This window comes from Lagopus muta, chromosome 19, assembly GCF_023343835.1.
Source record: "Lagopus muta isolate bLagMut1 chromosome 19, bLagMut1 primary, whole genome shotgun sequence".
NCBI classification, from domain to species: domain Eukaryota; kingdom Metazoa; phylum Chordata; class Aves; order Galliformes; family Phasianidae; genus Lagopus; species Lagopus muta.
The window spans coordinates 7718156-7737624 of record NC_064451.1 but is presented as its reverse complement, the minus strand read 5'-3'; the positions used below and the strand labels follow the sequence as shown (position 1 = coordinate 7737624).

At 56.3% G+C, this 19469-nt stretch overlaps 2 protein-coding genes across 2 annotated transcripts; one reads left to right on the top strand and one right to left on the bottom strand.

Annotated features, from left to right (window-relative positions):
- Positions 1 to 161: 161 nt before the first annotated feature.
- AGPAT2 (1-acylglycerol-3-phosphate O-acyltransferase 2) lies at positions 162 to 8831 on the bottom strand. Its single transcript, XM_048966118.1, has 6 exons — positions 8537 to 8831; positions 5121 to 5254; positions 4734 to 4909; positions 4539 to 4634; positions 3292 to 3364; positions 162 to 2529 (listed from the first exon to the last, which is right to left on the bottom strand). The coding sequence occupies exons 1-6, from the start codon at positions 8722 to 8724 to the stop codon at positions 2378 to 2380; spliced, it is 819 nt and encodes a 272-aa protein (XP_048822075.1). The 5' UTR covers positions 8725 to 8831; the 3' UTR covers positions 162 to 2377.
- A 4533-nt stretch (positions 8832 to 13364) lies between these two features.
- On the top strand, positions 13365 to 19217 carry DIPK1B (divergent protein kinase domain 1B). The gene is made up of 5 exons (XM_048966332.1): positions 13365 to 13589; positions 15196 to 15330; positions 16439 to 16546; positions 16700 to 16876; positions 17023 to 19217. Exons 1-5 carry the CDS (start codon positions 13527 to 13529, stop codon positions 17833 to 17835), a joined length of 1296 nt encoding a protein of 431 aa, XP_048822289.1. The 5' UTR covers positions 13365 to 13526; the 3' UTR covers positions 17836 to 19217.
- The last annotated feature ends 252 nt before the right edge of the window (positions 19218 to 19469 follow it).

Genomic DNA, 19469 nt, shown 5'->3' with positions numbered 1-19469 from the left:
TGCCCGTCTGGCTGCGCCAGAGATTGGCTCTACACGAATTCATGTGGTGCTTGGTTTTGTTTGCCTCTTCCTTAGCCCTGTAGGGCAGTAATCATCATGCTTTTACACAGGCCTGAAGGCATAGAGCCTGGTTTTATTGTTTTAATGCAAAACCCTTCCCTGTGACGCTCCCATCACCAGCACAGAGCAGACAGGGACAAACCTGCATCACTCAGCCGTGCCAACAGGGTGAGGCCAAGTCCCCTGCACACCTGCTCTGCAGATGGAGTCCAGACAAAGCCCACTTGTTTACACTGGCACAGCACCAACTGTTAAGGTGGCTGTTTTCCCCCACCCAACCACTGCTGCTTTGGCAGTCCACACCAACCTCCCTAGCTCTGTTTGTTCAAGCCAAGGTTGCAGGTGTAGCAGAGCAGACACGAGCAATGCGGTACAACACTTTGCTACAACCACAGTTGCAGGAGGAGCCCTGTGGGTACAGCCATGCTGCAGAGTTATACTAAAATAAAGAGTTACACTAAAATAAAGTCTCCTACTGTGCACAGAGGCCGCAGGCTCATTACAGGAAGGATGGAGCTCCCTCCGTGGCCCCACTTTGCTATGGGCTCTTCCTCCCGCAGCAGCCCTCCTCCCTCAGCTCCCACACAAAATCAAGAGTCTCCTTCATTTAAATAATCAAAGACATACTTCTTTTTTTTTCCCCCCCCTCTTTAAGCAAAATACATTATTCTTAACCCAATTAAAACTGAACAGTAGACAAAAGCACACAGAGGCATTGCTTCTTTCTCCCAGGTGCTGCATGAGTTGCTCCATTGAGCACTCCTTTGATCTTCCTGGGCTTCACCTCCATAACAGCCATTTTTCTGCCGTTCTTACAAAGTGCTGGTTGGGTTTCCATCCTCCCACCCCGACCCGTTCCCTTGGCAGGTCTGACCCCTGAGACTGTACCATAAAGACCCTAGGATAAAGCCCCAGCTCCACAGCAACTCAGCCCAAGGACCGTCTGCCTTGGAGACTGCTGGCTGTGCCTTGCCCAGGTGAGGATTTACCCTTCAAAGTGCCCTGTGAATCCACTTAGAGCAACGCAGCCACAGGCAGGCTCCAGAAGCTGGCTGTGCTCATCTCATGGTGCTCCCTGCTGCATTAGCAAGAGTGCTCATGCCTCCCTGAGCCCCGGAATCACAGACCTGAGCCAGCTCTGCTCTTCGCAGAGAGCAACAGCAAGGGATCCAGGAGCACTGCCCCATCTGCTATCCCAGAGCTGGGAAAGCCCTTTATCCAAACTCCACTAAAAGGGATGGAGCCTATTTTCTCTAGGGGAAAAACTGAAACTCTCCCCATTACAGACTCAGCTCACGCACCCTGTAGGCTCCCCACAAGTTCTGCAACTCCTGCGGAGCAGCAGCTTCACTGAGATCAGCGCAGAGACATGGGACAGGCACCATCTTTCGGCCAGTGCTGACCATGACAAGACGAGCGTGGCAGAGCCCTCTGCATCTGCACCAAGCACCCCAGGCGCCAGGATAACTGCAGCAAGGAGGTCGAACAAACAGCACAGCCAAACCCACGCAGGCAGCGTGCACTGCCTCGGTGACACCACAGCTTCCCTCTGCACTGCTGTACCCCTCAGTGAGGGAGAGCACTTGTTCTAATGAGAAGCTGGGCTTTAGGAAAGGCTCACGGCTGACTGGCCCCATGCATTCCCCTTTTTTAAGCTCAGTTATTGGCCCTAGGAGCTTTCCTCAAAGGGGGAAGGCTTGGCTCCAGAACACCTGGGCAACGCAGAGCCCCAGCAACAGATGCTGCTGAGATCCAAGGGCATCTCTCAGGAAAAAGCCTCGGTGCTCTGCTCCACCTGGGGATGCTGGCAGAAGCACGTTGCAGGGCACAGCACTGAACACAGGGCTGTGCTGCTGGACAGCCAGAGTCTGGATTTTCTCCCAGTTCTCAGCACCAAGGTTGTGCAGGGACACACTGCTGCCTGCTGGCTTTCCATCTGGGGCAGCACCTAACAGCCAGCAGGAGCACGGGGACATTCACACAGGGCAGAGCCCAGGCTCCTACCAGGCCCTCCTCACTGCCCCATGGCAGCTGCCTGAGCTGGAGAACTCACCTCTCTGGTCATTGAGCCCTTTGGTAGCATACGTTTGGTGCCTGAGAAATACAGAAAGAGGAGACGTTTCATTGCAAGATAAAGAATCCTTAAGAGAAATCCACTCAACAGGGAGCCTCGCTGCTGGCTCGATACGCCTTGTGTGCCAGTCCACAGCATCCCCAGAGTTCCAAGTCACTGCGGAGGAAGAGATGTTCCTTTGGTGTTTGGCAGCAGATGGGTCCCTTCGGCCACCGCCACACGGTGACGCCGCTGGAGCAGCACCTAGGAGGAATCCTTCCCCTCCTCTGGGTGGCCCGACAGCCTGAAGAGGGTCTCCCTCATGATGTTGTGGCATCTGTCAGTGAGGTCAGAGACATCGTCTGGTGTCAGCCCTTTGGTTTCTATTGGCGGGAGAACCTCGACCTTGATTTTGCCTGGAAGCACAAGAGGAGCCTGTGAGAAAGCTCCCAACGCAGGAGCGCTGCTCTCTGCCCTTACAGAACACCTGCCATGGACAGGCTCATTGCAGCCCCCCAGGTACCCATCCCTGCAGTCATCTGCCCCTGCAAGCAGAGGTTGTGCTGCCCTCAGGGGAAGAGATTCCCTGAGAATTACACCCTGCCCCAAATAGCTGCTCCAAGGAGCAAAGCATTTCCCATGCCCTGATCTGGAGACATTAGAGGCTGCTCCCACCCTGAGCTCTGCAGGGCTGAGGTGAGCACACAGAGCTCAGCACCAGGTGCTCCATCCATCTGCTCCTGCCCAGCCCTCCTACCTCCAGCCAGCAGCAGAGGGAAGGCTTGCTCCCAACATTACTGATTCACACTGGCCGAAAGCCAACTTGCTGCCCAGCACTTACACTGACAGATTTAAGAGTTTTAACACAACTTGCAGAGGGGTCCCTGCTGTGAAAGACCAGAATTCAGACCATGCTTGCTTCTTCCCCCCAAACACAATCCCTCTCCAAACCACCTGGGCTGTGCCAGCTATGTGAGGTAGAGGTGGCACCTAAGTTCTTAATGAAAACATCCCTTGGAACATTTAATTACATCCTCCCCTGAGTTAATCCAGCCCAGCTCTGGTGCCAAGTGCTTTGAACTGCCTCCATGCATCTGCTCAGCTCGGCCTCCCTCCCACATCCCCATGCAGACACGGTATCGCTCCATCTCTGAGAAGCTATGAAGGCTCTTTCATACCTGATGTAAACAGATTCTTCTTCGGGTTGTAGAAAGTGGTGAAGGAGGAATACACCACGGGGATCACCGGGACCTGGGGAGGAAGAGGAGTAATTGCAGTGGGGAGTCAGGATCCACTGGGGAGCACTGGGACATCCGAGGCACTGGGGACAGCTGACACTTCAGCCTCAGGTTAGCACTGCTTGCAGAGCTCAGCTCGGCTCCTCCAGGGCCAGGCTGAGCTGTTCCTGACCTGCACACACCGAGGCTGCCTGTTTTGACAGGCCTTTCTGTGCTGCACGAGCACATAGCTGGGGCAGGGCAGCCTCCATGCCTTCAGCTTCTGAGAGGGGTGTCACCAACTGCAATCAGTGCTCCCAGGAAGGCTCAGGCAGGCAGAGACAGAGCCAGGAGGGCAGGCCCAGAGTCACGTTATTTCAGTGCTGGTAACACAGACATGATTTGCAGTTGGTGACTCATGGGGAGCGGCAGCAGTGGGAGCAGAGGTGGGCAACATTTCCACTGTCCTCCCCTTCAGGCCCTGCCAAGCCCAGAAGGAGGTTGGCACCCACTCCCTCCTCCAGGATCCCTGCTGCAATGCTCTGTGAAAGGGGAACATTTCCCCTCGGGTCTCCAATGATTCTGGTCCCAAGAACGGAGGCACAGCATGCACTGGAGGCTGAGGCACAGCGTGTGCCTTCCTTTGGCACCAGAGAACAGAGCAGGTGTCCCAGCTGGCAGCAATCCCCCTTGGCCACAGTTGGATTCTGCTGCTCCTTCAGGAGCACCAACAGCTCCAGTTTTCCAGAGCCCAGGAGCTGTTTGCTGCTCTCCCATGGACTCTGCCATATTGAGCAGAAAAGGCATCTAACACAGCACAGAGCAGCCCCTGTGGCAGCCTGGGAAGAGGCTGCTACTTTCACCAAGAGGAAGCCCGGGTGATGCTCTAACATCAATAAACACAAATCAGCACTCTGCTGTTGCTACATGGGGGATTAAGAAATTAATTGCCAGCTGTGGGATCCCCAAGGCAAGCTCTTGGTGTGGTGCTGGGCTCTTTGTTGGAGGGGAAAAATAGGCATTCTATTCTTGCTAGGCAGAACTCAGGACACCTAAGGGTGGTTGAGCTGAGAAGCACAGCTGTGAGCTATGAGCCTCACCTGGGAACAAACCAACCACACCACAGCATGGCCAGCCTGCAACGCCACTGCAAAAGCTTTTGGGTCCTCACATTTGGGAGGAGCCTTTGGGAAGCAAAGCACTGTTACCTGTGCCTGGACAGCAAGATGAAATGCTCCTTTCTTGAATGGCATCAAATCTCCAGTGCAGTTCCTCGTGCCCTCAGGGTACACCCACACCTTCACCTGCAGGAGATAAGGCTCTGCTCCAGCAACCTTCTTGCAGCATTCCCTCCCACCAGCACTGCCACATCACCCCCCAGGCAATGCCACAACGCCACTCACGTTCTCAGCTATCATGGTCTTGGCCACCTCCGCCATCACCATCTTGGCACTGCTGGTTTTCTTCCTGTTGATGAAGATGACACCCCCGAGGTAGGTGATGAGTCCCACCGTGCCGGCGTACATCAGCTCCTTCTTGCCCACCTGGACACAGCCGTCGGGCAGGACCTCCATCAGCCCTAACGTGACGGCAGAGGGTGAGACCCAGCAGCCACCCCCTCCCCAAGCGCCTGCACTTGGATGGGACAGAGGGAGGGGGGAGGCCCTTCCTGTAACCAGCACCAAACCAGTGGCCTCGGGAGCACAGAGCAGTGCAGGGGCAGGGGATGCCAGCAGGGCCTCCCACAGGGTGACCAAGAAAAGCGCTTCCCCCCTTGGGCTGCTCCTCACCCATCATGTCGAGGATGCTCTGGTGGTTGGACACAATGATGGCGGGGCCCTCCATCTCAAAGTTCTCCAGTCCTTTCACTTCAAACCTCAGGCCGAAGAAATATTTGAAGGACTTGACCACGGTTTTGATGATCCTACAGAGGAGGAGAAGAAGAGTGGTCAGACAGCAGCAGGGCAGGGATGCAGCGGGAGCAAGGAGACAAGAACAGCTTTGTGACAGCCTCCAGCCCCATCTGTCTGTCACTCACCCACGTGCCTGTCCTGCATGGCCAGTCCCATGTATTTGAGGGTGCTCAGCACACAGCTGAAGCACTGCACATCACACCAAGAGAGCACAAATGTCAGTGGCATCCTGGGAGAAGCAGAGTGTAAGGTAGAGCCACAGCTCTCTGCTTCCCTCAGGCTGACAGCATCCCCTCACAACCAGACTCACTACAGACACTTCAGAGGAGCCAAGCCCAGCCTAGCACAGGTGCAAGGACTCTGCAAACAGAGGGCAAACTGGAAGCCCTCCATCCAGTGCAGGAGGGAGAGAGAGGCTGATTACGCAGCCTGCTCAGGGATCACTCTTCCTGCTGCCAGCCCCACTCATTCACCACTCCTTTTTTCCCATGTCAGGGCTGTAAACCTGGCTGGATGGTACCGGTGCTTTCCTGCTGCAGTCAGCACAGCCCCACAAGCTGTTCAAACAGCTTTTCCAGGAACTGGCACACCCCAGCACTCGTTATTAACTTGCACCCTTTGCCCCAGGAATGCTTTGCTAATCCTGCTCACTGCAGCACTTCTTTGCAGTGCTACCAACACGGGGTGGCATTACCTGAGAAAAATCTGCAGTCTTCAAACCAAGAGCTTCCTCCTGCCAGCTCAGCTCCGCCGGGGACCTTAGGGTCCATCCTCCAAAGCTCCCAGCTTTCTTCCCCAGCAGCTCAGCTCAGCCCTGCCATACCCTTGCTGGGCACAGCCAGCCCCATGCTGTGGCCAAACCCCTGTGAGCTCACAGCGCTGGGACAGGTGGGAGCTGGGGACCCTCCAAGTGGATCAAAGGACGCAGCCAAAAGCTGGCAGCGCACAAGGGCTATTTTGGGCAGGGGAGCAGCCATTTGTCAGGACGGGAGGCGGAGGAGCCTGCACGTGAGCAAAGCCCCCAAGAGCAGCCAACAGCTCAGCTCTGCCTGCCCTGAAGCAGACCTGCAAGCTGCCCTGCCCTCCTCCTCCAAAGGATGCTCTGCACCTCCTCCCTGACAGCAGAGAGCTTTCCTCCCTGCAGGGATGGCTCTGAGGGTCAATATTAAGTCCCATTCATTTGGGACCCCACCGCACCCACCACAGGGTCCTGCTGGAGGGTTCCCCACCACCACCCACCTGGGAAGCATCAGTCACCCAGGGCAGCAGGTGAGCAAGCTGCTGGCACCTCATTCTGCCTTGGCAGCAGCTGTTTCCCCAGATGATCCCCATCCCTTCAGCCACAAGCCTGCACCAATGCAACATCCATCTCTGCACCCCATGCACAGACCCTCGGGGCTTTCTGGCTCTAACACCAGAGTTCAGGGCAGGGCATTGGCCGCCAGTTACACCACTCCATGACACAACTGCCGTCAATCCCTGGCATGCAAACCTGCTGTAAAGGTCAGACCGCACCCAGAGCCCCGCACGGGATGAGGGCAGCACAGCCAGGGCAGGGCAGGTGAGGAGAGCCGGGGTGACACTGACCGGGGAGGTGGGGGGGAGGCCGGCAGAGGCTGCACCACCAGACTGACCTACATCCCACTTCTCCTCCCTCCTGCCTGCCAACCAAAAACAAGGTCGCTGCTCCAGCAGTCACGCTGTTCGGAAGCGGCTGGGAGAGGCTGGTTACTCATTACTCAAGAACAAACCACCCAACTTCCTTCTGCCAGTGAAGAGCCAGTATTTCCTTGCATAAGATGTGGCCTGAGCTGCTCAAAGAGGCGAAGGGGCAGAGCTGGGAGCAGCAAGGAGGAACTGGGCAACGGGCAGCCCTGAGCAGCCACGTCACCACGGGGCTGGGCAGCTCCTGCCCCCCCCAGCAGCTCCCTGTGGGGAAGATGATCCTGGCGCGGTGCAGCCACAGCCGTAAATCTGATGTCCTACCCGCCAGACACACGGAGCGAGGGGATAAATGAGAGGCAACGTGCCCTCGAGCAGCTCTGCGGAGGCTTTTTTAGGACTCTCTGATCGTGAAGAATTCATGCAGGCTGCTTATCGCACTAGAAGCTCTCACAAGAGGTTTCACCACTAGATAAACACATCTATCTATCAGAGGAGGGCATCTCTCCCACGGCCCAGCACAGCAAGGACAGGGCATCCTGCTCCTGCACTGACACAGCCTGCCCCCCAACATCAGCACCAGGACAACCAGCTCCACGGGGAAGCTGTAGCAATAAGGATCCACAGACCTCCCAGAATTTGGGAGCTGCACCAGCAGCTGGAGCCAGTGAGTGGAAATGATGGGCTTGGGTTACAGGAAAAGGGTGGTTCTGGCTACAGCTCAGCTCTGAGCTTCAACAGGAGGATTGCTCTGCACAAGGAGCTCTTCTTCCTGAAAAAGTTCCTTTTTAAGTTGACAGATTTCAGAAGTTTTAGGGTCGAAAACAGAGCCGGCATCGCACGCTGCCCCGGTTACAAGGCTGGGTGTCGACTTCTGGGAGGAGATCCTGCCCTGGGAGCTCAGCATGGACTGCAGGGCAGCTCGCAGCAGCACCCAACGCACAGCACAGGGCACTTCCTCCCGGCACCCAACGCTCCTCCCCAGCCCCTGCTCTGAGCTCAGCTCACCACAACCCCACAGCTGCCAAAGTCTGGATCTGCCCCACCTCTCATCCATGCTGATGCATGGAGGCTGAGGGCTCCACTCCCCCCCAAGAGGAGCCTCTCTACAAACACAGCTTGGAGTAGGGAAGACAGAGCAGAGAAGGAAAGCTGACAGCAGGGCCCGGAAGCCAACACCAACCCAAATTCCCCTGTGCCACCCACAGCAGTGCTAACCCTGCCCTCAGTGCCCCACACACGTGGGTCTGGCCCGGAAGATGGGACCCAGGCCTACCAGCACAGCTGGGGCTGCCCCACATCCCTCTGAAAGGACACGATGTGCCACCCAGCAGCTCTCTGGGCACAGCCATGGCTGCTGCATGGCCTTCAGGCCCCAGCATCCTACAGCCCCACTGAGGTTCCATCTCTGATTTATGGTGGGGAGGAAGGAGATCCCAGCCTAGACTAAGGACTTTGTGGTCTTCCAGCTCATCTCCCAGCCTGAAACAGTTCCCACTTGAAGCAGCACACACAGCCTCCCATAGCATCCCCCAGACCCCCTCCACCTTACAGGGGAACCGCAGCTCCGTGCCACCCCCTGCAAGGACCCCACTGCCCCCCACTTCGCCCCCACCTACCCACTCACCCACCTCATGTTCTTGACGGTGCGGCCGCCGTTGACGAGGAGGCAGACGGGAGCGGTGAGCCCGGAGCAGACGATGCACAACACGTAGTAAAAACCGATGCGCAACGCGAAGTTCACAGCCGGGCTGAGCTCCATCAGGAGGTGCAGCAGCAGCAGCACCGCCGCACCCCATAGCAGCCAACCCAGCTCCATGCCGCGTCCCCGGGACCCTCCGAGCCCAACCCTGCAACCACCTTATCTCCCCCCACGGCCGCTCGGAACGGCGTGCGCTCCCCCCGCCTTATGTGGGCGGTGCGCCCGGCTCAGCTCAGCCCCCTCCGCCCCGACTTCGGCCGCACCGCCCCCCGTGGGGCGGGGAGAGAGCGAGGAGGGGGGGGTTCAGGGCTCGGAGCTCTGTGACGGGGCCTGGAGCGGGTGGGGGAGCCGTGGGTGGGGGTTGGGGTGCAGTTGTGGTGTTGTGTGGGGCGGTTTTGGGTCCCCCTCTTGGTGCGACGCCGGGTTTTTGTATCCTTTGTGGCGTGGTTGGGGAGCTTTGGGGTGCCCGCGCCGTGCCCATCAGGGTCATAGGGTCCCTCCTTGAGTGAGATTGGGTTTCTTCGTGGTGCTATGGGGAGGGCTGTCCTGGCATGATGCGGGGTCTTTGGGGTCCCTCGTGGTGCTGTGTGGGTGTTTTTGGGTCCACTCACTGTGTGATGTAGGGTTTGGGTATGGGTATCCCCATACCCATTGGTATGGGGATTGGTATGCATTGGTATGGGGTCCTTCCACGCCTCCAATGCATCCCATGGCATTGGTGTGGGATCTTTGGGTCCTTCTGGTGTGATGTGGGGTCTGTGGGTTTTCTCATGCTGCTGTGGGTGATCTTTGGGTCGCTCTTGGCATACTGTAGGATCTTTGGGTTTCTTCATGGTGCCACAGGAGGATCCTGCGGTCCCTCTTGGCACAACGTGGGGTCTTTAGGTTTCTTTTGCTTTCCATGTTGGGACTTTGGGTCTCCATGTGACAGCCTTTGTGGGGAGGCCAGGGTGGGTCACTGGTTCTCCATAGGCACCAATGGGCAGGGCAGGGGGAAGTTCCCTCACCTGCACTGATGTGAGCTCAGGATGAGGCCTAAGAGCTTCATGAGCACAGAGCTGAGATGGAAGGCAGTCTGCTGGATTCACCACAAACCACCCCACCGCCTTCAGCAGGTTTCACAACACTGCATTAAAATCCCCATCCCGGGGCTGTTTGTGACTCCATCAGGGTGAGCCACGGCCTCAGCAGTGCATGGGGTTTGCAGCCCCAGCATCATCAGCACAGCCAACCTTACAGCTCCTGGGGAAGTGGAGGAAAAGCCATCGCTCCTTCCCACATAACTGCTGTTCCTTTGGTTCTCTCTTGACCCAATGTCAGAGATGGGCAACCGACCCACTGATAGCCCGGGGGCAGCTCAGCAGCTGTAGCATCTGACCCACAGACAATCCCTTTCTCTCTGTGGCAGAGCGGGGCCAGAACTCCCCCAGCTGCCAGGCAATGACATCTCAGAGCTGGTCTCATGATTCCTGCTCGTACCACAAAGAGCCCTCATTGTATCAGCATCACAGCGTTGGGTTCATCCCTCAGGCCCATGCTGGGGAGGAGCGACTCCCATCCAGCAGAGCACGGGCTGCCTGCAGCACATCTGTGCTATCCTTGTGATTTTCTCTCTTTTTTTATCTTTTTTTTTCTTTTTTTAACAGGGAAAGTCCCTGGTGAGCTGTCACTGGGGTGTGTGTGAGCCACACAGTGCCACAGAGCATCTCCCATGCGTGCAGGGGGATGAGGGCACGTGGGTGCTGCACAGGCTTCTGCTGCCTGTGGTCCCACCATGCTGCGTTCCTAGGCTGTACCACATCAGTGAGCTCATGGCAGCAGAGCAAACAGCTGGGGAGGAACTGGGATGTTGACTTGGTGTGGCTGCACTGCAGTTGTCTGCAGGACTACATAGCAACAGGGCTGCACAAAACCTTGGAGCCCTCAGAACTGCTCAGCTGCGCTGGGGTTGGGAATAGGGATGGGGCTGGGGGATGAGGTAGGGGTTGGGGATGCACAGCCTGCTGTGCTCTCTCAGAGAAGAAAGCGTAACGAGGAGAGAGTTTGTCTTTAGAAATGAGCGGTCAGAAAGAAGAAAATATTGCAAAAGGATATTAGATAAGCAGGGAAGGAAAGCTCTGCTTGTGCAACCTTTACCCAGCGACAGATAATGATTGGGAAAGTAACTTCTCTATCTGCTCAGATGCTAACTGCAGCCAGATGTGGTTTTATGGCCCCTTCGGTCAGGGGACACGAGCACTCAGCATATTTCATACCTGCAGCAAACACCTCTTGTGATCTGAGGGTCTGAGAGCACAGCAGGGCCAAGGCCAGGCCGAGGGGAGCAGCAAGCTGCTGCTGGTGGCCATTTGCTCCCCAGAGCTGCCACCTCTGCCTGCCTGTCCCACCTGCAGCACCTGATGCCATTCCAGCCTGGTTGGTCCTAAAACAACTAAAACCATGCATGAGATGAACACCCCACCAGTAGCCCCACTGAGCTCATATGGCTGGAGATTGGGGATAGCAGAGCCAATGCACCACCGTTTCCTACCTTACTGCCAAGGTTTGCAGCCCACCTGACCCCCAGCACTGCTGTTCTGCTGCTGGCAGACTGCGCAGGGAGCAGCAGGCAGCAAAAACACAGCGCTCTGAGATCTGTCTGCTGCATTTCAGAGGCTGGAATTCTCCCTGCACCTGGTGTCCTGCAAAGCACTGCACCACGTGCAGCAGGCAAGGTGCTGAGCAAAATGGGAGCAGGCCATCCCTCTGTGAGAGCAGGGCTGCAGCCACAGCAGCTGCTCCCAGCCTGCACTCCTCCGTGTGCCTGCACCCCTGCAGCAGCTCTGTGCTCCCTCTGCTCCCTCTCCCTTTGAGCCCTTTGCTGTAATTACAGCGCAGGGGAAGATCCTATTCCCCCAGAGAGCCACGGTAATTACTGCTGTGCATTGGCCCAGGAGAGCTGGAGCAGCGTGCTGCTGGGGCTGGGGGAGCGAGGGGAGATGCAGATGGGGAGGGAAGCTGCTCCCTGTTGGGATCCCCATCCCCTCCTCCAGAACAGCTTTCCCCTTTCTCTGCAGCATCGCTTTGTGTGGTCGCTGTTGGCTGAGGGCCTTTGGGCTGAGCCCATGGATGCTCTCACCCAGCTCTGAGCCATTCCCCAAAGCACACACAGCACACACAGCTCCACCACAGCCCCGGGATGATGGGGTCCATGGGGCCAGGTGCCCCCAACTCCTCACATAGCTCGGCAGAGCAGCGCTGCAGCAGCTCCCATTGCCTCCAAGAGCTGAAGTCCATCACTGCTGAGCTCCCATCCTGGCAGCCCTGGCTAAAACCAGTCCAACAAAACCCACAATAAATCCACACAGGCAACGTGTCTGCGTGAAGATAACAGTGTGCCTCCCTGCGTTTCCTCTCTTATTGATTAACACCTCTTAATGACTCTGGATGAAAAAATCTCTTGTAGTCACCGCCTGTCACAGAAGATCAATGGAAAGGCATTTAGTGAGATACAGAGGCAAACAGCCCCACAGTTCCCTGCAGGAGCCGTCCCTGAGAGCAGCACCACCGCTGCCCAATCAATAGTTCACTCTGACCTCTCCCTATTGCTTGCTTTTTTCCCCTTGAGCTGGCGGGGCAGCAAACCTGCTCTTGGCTTTATCAAGGACTAGATTATAACTATCTCGATTGATCTGATATGTAAAGGACACCGGGGCCTCTCCAGCCAGCTGTCTGCACTGGAAGAGCTCCCGGAGCTGCACAGGCCCTCATTAACCCCTGGATGCATAAAACCCATGCCAATTAGCCCCAGTGAGCCCAATCAGCTGTGGGCTCTGTGTGGGTGAAAGGCCCAAAGCTTTGTGGGGGGCACAGGAAGGAGCATTGGAGCCTGGAACTCTCACCCACGTGCCTGGGACATGGACAAGAGTGGGGACCATGGGGACGTCCCACTGCCCCCACTCATGAGATACAGCCACACCTGCAGCGTTGCTATCCCTCGTTTGATTGGATTAATTAATCATTTGGTTATAACTGCTCATTAAGCATTCCAGCAATCAATACTAATCACTTAATTACTTGGCATATTACAGCTGGGGAAGGTCTGCTCGTTCCTAATTAGATTCTTTGGACAATCCACCCCCGGCAATCTCAGAGCCCCATAGCAGAGGCACTCGGAGCCGTTCGGCAATGACCCACATTTGGCATCCCTCACCCTGCGCCCATCCTGGCTGCCCCCCCCCCCCCCCCCCCCCTTCCGTTAATTGCCGGCACGCGGTGCCCGTTCATCTCCAGGCCGCGATGCCGTCGAAGTCAAATGGAAGTGGGGGATCTGAAGCGTGACAAAGGGACAAGCAGATAACGCGAGGAGTTATTAATAGCGAGTGAGAGTTCTTTTAGAATCGGCCTTGTGCGGAGCCGTCCCGGAGCGCTCCCCGTCCTATTTCTGCTCACCCGGCGTACAAAGCAGCCCCTGTTTCGCTGGAGGTTTCCCAAACGCAACACTGAGCGCTGCTGCTGCTGCTGCTCGGCTTTCGCGTTCGGAAGGCAGCGAGCGCACAAGGAAGAACAACGTTACACGCAGAGCTCCGCAGCCGCTCGGGGCCGGGAGCGGCATCCCCGGAACGCAGCGGGGTCAATGCGGGGCTGGAGGGAGGCTGATGGGTGGGCACAGCCCAACCGCGCGGCGCCGAGCCGGGCATCCTCCGCTCCCCCCCTCCCCAGTCCTCCTCCCCCCCCCCAGAGCTGCGGCGGAGCTGCGTGCACCGCCCCGCGCCGGGCGGAGCCGAGCCGATCTGAGCCGAACCGGGCCGAGAGCGCTGCGGTGGTGCGGACGGGCGGCGCGGCTCGGCCCCCCCCATCCCCCGACCCCCCGGAGCGAGGCGGGGGCCGCCGCCATGCCCCCCGGAGACTGAGGCCCGCGGGCGCGGGGTGCCCGCAGCATGCGGAGGGTCCGGCGGTTGGTGCACCTGGTGCTGTTCTGCCCCATTTCCAAAGGCCTGCAGGTACCGCCGGGGGGGAGATCCTGACCGGGGGGGGGGGTGGGGGGGGGGGCGGGATCTGGGATGGAGAGGGGAGATCCGGGCCGGGGGAGGCTCGGTGCTGCCCATCCCAGCATCCCGGCACAAAGGGATGCTTCGTAGCGCTGCGCCGGGTGCTGGGGATAGCGATGGGATGGGGAAGGGGATCGGAGATGGGCACCGGGACACGGTGATGGGGGACCGAGCATCCACGGTGGTTGCATAACGCGCAGCTCGCAGCACTGCCGGCATGCTGATGTGTGCATCTGTCTGTCCATCCGTCCATCCGTCCACCCATTCACTCCCCATAGATACACAGCGGTGCAGCAGCATGGCTGACTGCCATCCTTTGCTTTTTTTTTTTTTCTTTCTGTTCTTTTAATTCTGCCTTTCCATCCTCAGCCCATGGGGCCGGGAAGGACTGCACGGCCCGGGGGGGCACAGAGGGGTTGGGAGCTGAGATCTGTGGCTCTGCTTTGTCACCCTCCAAGTCCAAGGGCCTGGGGAGTGGCTGCACGGGTTTGGGGTCTTGCAGGGAGGGCCATGCTGGTGGCATTGGGGCGAGGGCACGTGGGAGTGGTGACACTGTCCATATTGCCTTTGATGGCAGCTGTGGCCCCAAATCACTGCCATGTCCCCTGGAGTGATCCTAAAACCAAACACAGGGTAACTAATGCCCTTTGGCAGTGGAAAGGGCACCCCTGTGCCCCGAGAGGGGGGTGGGGAGGAATGCAGCATCAGCCATGAATCCAAAATGTGCCCCAAACCCAATGGAACCTCACTGCGGTGCATCCCAAACCTCCACGCTCCTTTCCACCATTTTGATGGACAATGAAATGCCCCATGCGCTGTGCTCAGCTTTTGGCCTTGACCTCACATCTGCTCAGGAACAGGATGGATCCTTGGTCTGAATGAGCCCAAAGGGACATTTTAGCCACTCAAGGCTTTATCACCCCATGTTAGGGAAGAGATCCAGGAGCAGCAGTGGAACCTGACCTGTTGGTTCAGACCAGAGGTGCCTCTCCATCAGCACACTGCACTCTGCTGAGGGCAGTGGTGGCTCCTTGTCCTCAGCCTGTGGGGGCTGCTGTGCTTTGAGGGTCTTGCAGTGTATCTGCCTTCAGTGCTTTGAGCTGCCTTTGGGTCTGTAGGTACAACGCGGCCCTATGGGGAAATCCAAACATCCTTTATTTTTACCCCGCCCTCATGGCAGATTCTCTTGGAATTGGTGTTCATTAGCAGTAGGATTGGTGGATGGGCACAGAGGGCACCGTGGGCCCATTTATGCTTCAGTATTTCCAATTATGGTCCAACACCTATGTGAGAGGTGCAAGGAGGGTCAGGTGGGCAAGGAGGGCCACGATGGCACCAAACTTCTGCAGAGTGCTTTGCTGGGGAGCAGCTGTAATCTCAGCTTTGAGGGAATTTTAAGTGACCTACTTGCAGCAGGAGTTGCATAATAGGTGGCTGGATGTACGTAAAAAAGGCTGAAGGTTCCATCAGTGGGTTTGCTTGGAAAAGCCCTATTCTTGACAGCACCCATGGGCTGAGCACCACTGTGTTCACCCACTGCATTTTCCTTGCCTTGCAGAGCCGCCTCCCAGGCATCAAGGTGAAGTACCTGCTGGTGGTGTGGCTGGGCATCTTCGTGGGCAGCTGGGTGGCCTACATGCACTACTCGTCCTACTCTGAGCTCTGCCGTGGCCACATCTGCCGGATGATAATCGTGAGTGACGGTGTGGGGAAAGGGTGAGCTGTGCCACTGCTGTGTACGCAGTGCTGGGGCTGTGTTGCGCTGGCTCCATCCCCAGCATCATGCTGAGCTCGCAGGCTGGGGAGGTGACCTTATCCTGGCAGGGCAACGTAATGAGATGTCAGAGGAAAGCAGGCCAGGCATCGGCAGGTTAATGTCTATGAGCTGAAATTGTGATGTCAGGACCTGCAGGCAGGCATTGTGCCAGCCCCCCACCTAAAGCTGAGCAAAGGACGAAGGGGAGCAACCAGACTGCAGGTGCACTTCTGTAAGTGTGCTGCCGTGCCCTGCAGAAAGGGCAAGAACCTGCACAGGAGCCCAGCTGGGGATGGTGGCCAAGCAGGGCTCCCTAGGACTGCTGCAGGAGCTGCAGGTCTGCCCAGCCTGGCAGGGAGCAGAACGGCGAGGCTTTGCCTGGAAACACCTCGTTCATCCATCCTTCTGCAGAGAATGGAGGCAAGAATTGCCATAACAACAGCAGCAATCGTTTAATTTGATTTTCTGCATGATTCCAGCCGTGGGGTCTCAGGTGCTAATTCCTGCTTTGAGCTTGGTGCTCAAGGTGCTGTGTCCAGCCATGGGCCACATAAACGGGTCTGAGGGTTAATTCCCATCCACACTGAAAAAGAAAAAAGAAAAAATAGAAAAAAGAAAGGCAGTAGATGCTGTGAATTTCTGCAGCGCCTGTTTCCAGCCTGAGGCTGTTGAGCCCGCGCTGCTGACTGCAGAGCTGCAGCCTCTCCCACCCGCGGATGCTTCCAGCTCACCGAGCGAGCCGCCCTGCCTGTGGACCAGAGCCACAGCCTGGACAGGGGCCAAGCCATCTCACAACATGGGCTGCTGCTCTGCTGAGAGCCTCCCGTGCATCCTCACCATCACCCAGCTCCTGCTGGAGATGCTGCCCGTCGCTTGGCAGCAGCCTTGCCTCCCAACAGCCCGCGTGGCTTTGCAATCAGATGTGCTTCTTTTAAAGGGTGTTTTTGTCTGGTATGAGGCTTGCATGAAATCAGAGGAAACAGGCTCACCATGGATGCAATGGAGTTCATGAGAAATTGCTCCTCCCTCTGCTTTTCCTCCCCAGTGCGACCAGTACAAGAAAGGAATCATTTCTGGCTCTACGTGCAAAGATCTGTGCGAGGAGCACAGCCTCCGCTTCCAGCACTGCCTCTCCTCCTCTCCCACCCAGCAGGTAGGTCTCTGCTCACTGGGGATGAGCTGAAAAAATGGGACCTGGGAACTGTCCTTCTGCCCCTGATCACGCTGCTGCTCCTTGATTGACACCATTGCCAATCCTGGCCTTGCTCCTGCTCTCCTCCTCTTCTCATTGCTCCCTTTGCTGCAGGTTTACAGGGGGCTCTGGAAGGAGAAGGAGGTGATCATCAAATGTGGCATTGAGGAGGCCCTGAAGGCAGACAGCAACCCAGACTCCATTCCCAGGAGGGATGTGGTTCTCTTTGACAAACCGACTCGAGGGACGTCGATGGATGAGTTTAAAGAAATGCTCCTGAACTTCCTAAAGGTGAGTGCACAGGGTCCCTCCGGAGCCCGCTGCTCTCCCAAGCCATGCACTCACAGCTCTTTGCTTCTCCAGATGAGTTTCACCGCACTGAGCCCAACCACAGGGAGCTGAAGGAGTCTGACACCATTTTTCTTGTTCTTTTGCAGTCCAACCTTGGAGATCAGACCTCTCTTGCAGCCTTGGTGAGCCGGATCATCACCATGGCAGACGTGAACCGGGATGGGAAAGTGTCTTTAGCAGAGGCCAAATCCATCTGGGCGCTACTTCAGCTCAACGAGTTTCTTCTTATGCTCTCCTTGCACGAGAAGGAACACACGTCCAAGCTGCTCGGGTACTGCGGGGATCTCTACATCACAGAGAAGATCCCTCACAACTCCCTCTACGGAGCAGACCTCCCAGCCTTCCTGCAGTCGCTGCTGCCCGCTGCCCTCCACCAGGTCATCCACCAGTGGTTTGCACCAGCCTGGCCCCGGAGGGCCAAGATCACCATCGGGCTGCTGGAGTTTGTGGAGGAGATATTCCACGGGACCTACGGCAACTTCTACATCTGCGAGACCAGCTTTAGGAACGTGGGCTACAACGACAAATACGACTTCAAAATGGTCAACTTGAGGAAGGTGGCAACGGAGATGACCATCAGAGGGTTTCTCAAGGGACGTCACTGCGAGCAGAACGTGGACTGCACCTATGGGAAGGACTGCATGGCGACCTGCGACAAGCTCATGAAGCAGTGCAAAAGCGACGTGGTTCAGCCCAACCTGGCCAAGGTCTGCGGGCTGCTGCAGGACTACTTGCTGTACGGGGCACCTCCTGACCTGAAAGAGGAGCTGCAGAAGCAGCTCCGAACTTGCATGACCCTCAGCGGCCTGGCCAGCCAGATGGAAGTGCACCACTCCCTTGTGCTGAACAACCTTAAGACCTTGCTCTGGAAGAAGATTTCCAACACCAAATATTCCTAGTAGGGCCCAGGGCTTAGAATCTGAAATCCCCAAGTTCAGCCAAGGCTCAAAGGTCTGCTTCTCCATCCTCTCCCCTGCAGGAAAAGTACGCCCTACCCAGGGAGTTCAGCATAGCTGCAGCGCCTTTGCTGTCATGAAAAGCCAAACATCTTGACTTCCACCACCCAGCAGGATCATTGGTAGTCTGCATCGACAGCTGTGAAGCTGGGCTGAACGAGTCTGGGGGAAGGAGGAGGAAAGAGGAGGAAGCAGAGCCCAGCTGGATGCATCTGCTTCTTGATTAACAGGAAAGCAGGGCAGAAAGATGAGAATGAATCATTCATGCTGTACTTGTCACATCTTATTTCGATGAACATCTCCGATGTAAATAAAGAGCTTTTATGTGAATCACACCACTACATCAATAGCAGAACAACAGCCTTTAAGTACCAGCATTCTTGTGATCTAAAAAGGAGAAAGAGGTAGATTTCCAAGTCAGAAGTCCCTCCTGAAGTACCTGAATCACCTACCATGAGATCCAGCCACTACCTAGGAAGTGGATAAGCTGTCTTTTCCACAGCAGAGAATCCTGGCAATTGTTTCACTGCTTTTTTAAGTGCCTGACCCACGACAGCGATGGCTTTTGTGAGGATCTCTGCCCAGCTGCTTCTGCTTGTAGTGTGAAACTGCCTGCCAGGAAGCGGCCATTCCTCCTCCTGTGCCAAGTTTGGAAGCACATCAGGCAAGAAGAGCTTAAAGGAAACCTAAGGGCTACAACCTGATTGGTTCTGACCAGCTACCATGCATTGTCCACGTGTTCCTTCCCACAGTATTCAATCACACAGGCAAGGACAAGCCAACCTTTCAGTTTAATTCTCTAAGCTGGGTTACCACTGCAGAGGTTAAAGATTAATGCCAGAATAATCCACTGCTTCTCCCATTATCAAAATGAATTTCCAGAGAACCTTTCAGCAGGTATCATTTGCTTGGCTGTGTAAATACTGCAGCTCTCTACCTACAGTCCATTTCCTTTCAATGTTCAGTTGCAGCCATCTTTCAAGACTTCAGGTAGAGAGGAACAGTTTATGCAAACAACCTCAAGCATGCTCTGCTCCCAGCACAATAACACTCCTGCTGGCAGAGCCTCTGCTGGCGCTGCTGCCAACAATTGCTTAGTGAAGTGGAGCATGTATGTGAAGTACAATCACTGACAGAAAAGAAACACATTCAACAGTATATATGGTCTGTGAAAGTAATCTGCAGTGTCACAGCTGCAAATTTATGGGCCCTCTGGAGGATAAATATCAGCATTTCCTTCTATTAGTTCTATAGGATCATCATTACCTCTCACTGTTATTTATGAAGGATATGTTTCAGTGTCAACAGCGCTCTAAATCCAGCAGGCAGCTGGATTTCAGCTCCCTGCAGAGGAGTCAGCATCGTTCATCTGTGGTAAGGCTGAGCATTTGTAAGTTTCCTGTGTTTGAAAGGCTGCAAGTTACTCAGCCTGTTGGAGCCAGGCACCCCAATGGAGTGATAACACTGCAGTCAGGACTGCACCTCCAGCACAGCACTGCTGAGTGCAGGTGCCAGCATGGAAGGGCTGCTGGTGGGGAGGGAAGGCAAGGACTGGAGCTCTTTCTGTGAGGCTTCAC

Excerpts from the sequence above, each read along its gene's own strand:
- AGPAT2 (XM_048966118.1), bottom strand. The coding sequence starts at position 8,724 with ATGGAGCTGGGTTGGCTGCTATGGGGTGCGGCGGTGCTGCTGCTGCTG. Across the intron at positions 3,365-4,538 it reads ATCTTGCTGTCCAGGCACAG|GTCCCGGTGATCCCCGTGGT; the intron begins GTAACAGTGCTT and ends CTTCCTCCCCAG. Across the intron at positions 2,530-3,291 it reads GAAGAATCTGTTTACATCAG|GCAAAATCAAGGTCGAGGTT; the intron begins GTATGAAAGAGC and ends TTGTGCTTCCAG.
- DIPK1B (XM_048966332.1), top strand. The coding sequence starts at position 13,527 with ATGCGGAGGGTCCGGCGGTTGGTGCACCTGGTGCTGTTCTGCCCCATT. Across the intron at positions 15,331-16,438 it reads ACATCTGCCGGATGATAATC|TGCGACCAGTACAAGAAAGG; the intron begins GTGAGTGACGGT and ends TTTCCTCCCCAG. Across the intron at positions 16,877-17,022 it reads TGCTCCTGAACTTCCTAAAG|TCCAACCTTGGAGATCAGAC; the intron begins GTGAGTGCACAG and ends GTTCTTTTGCAG.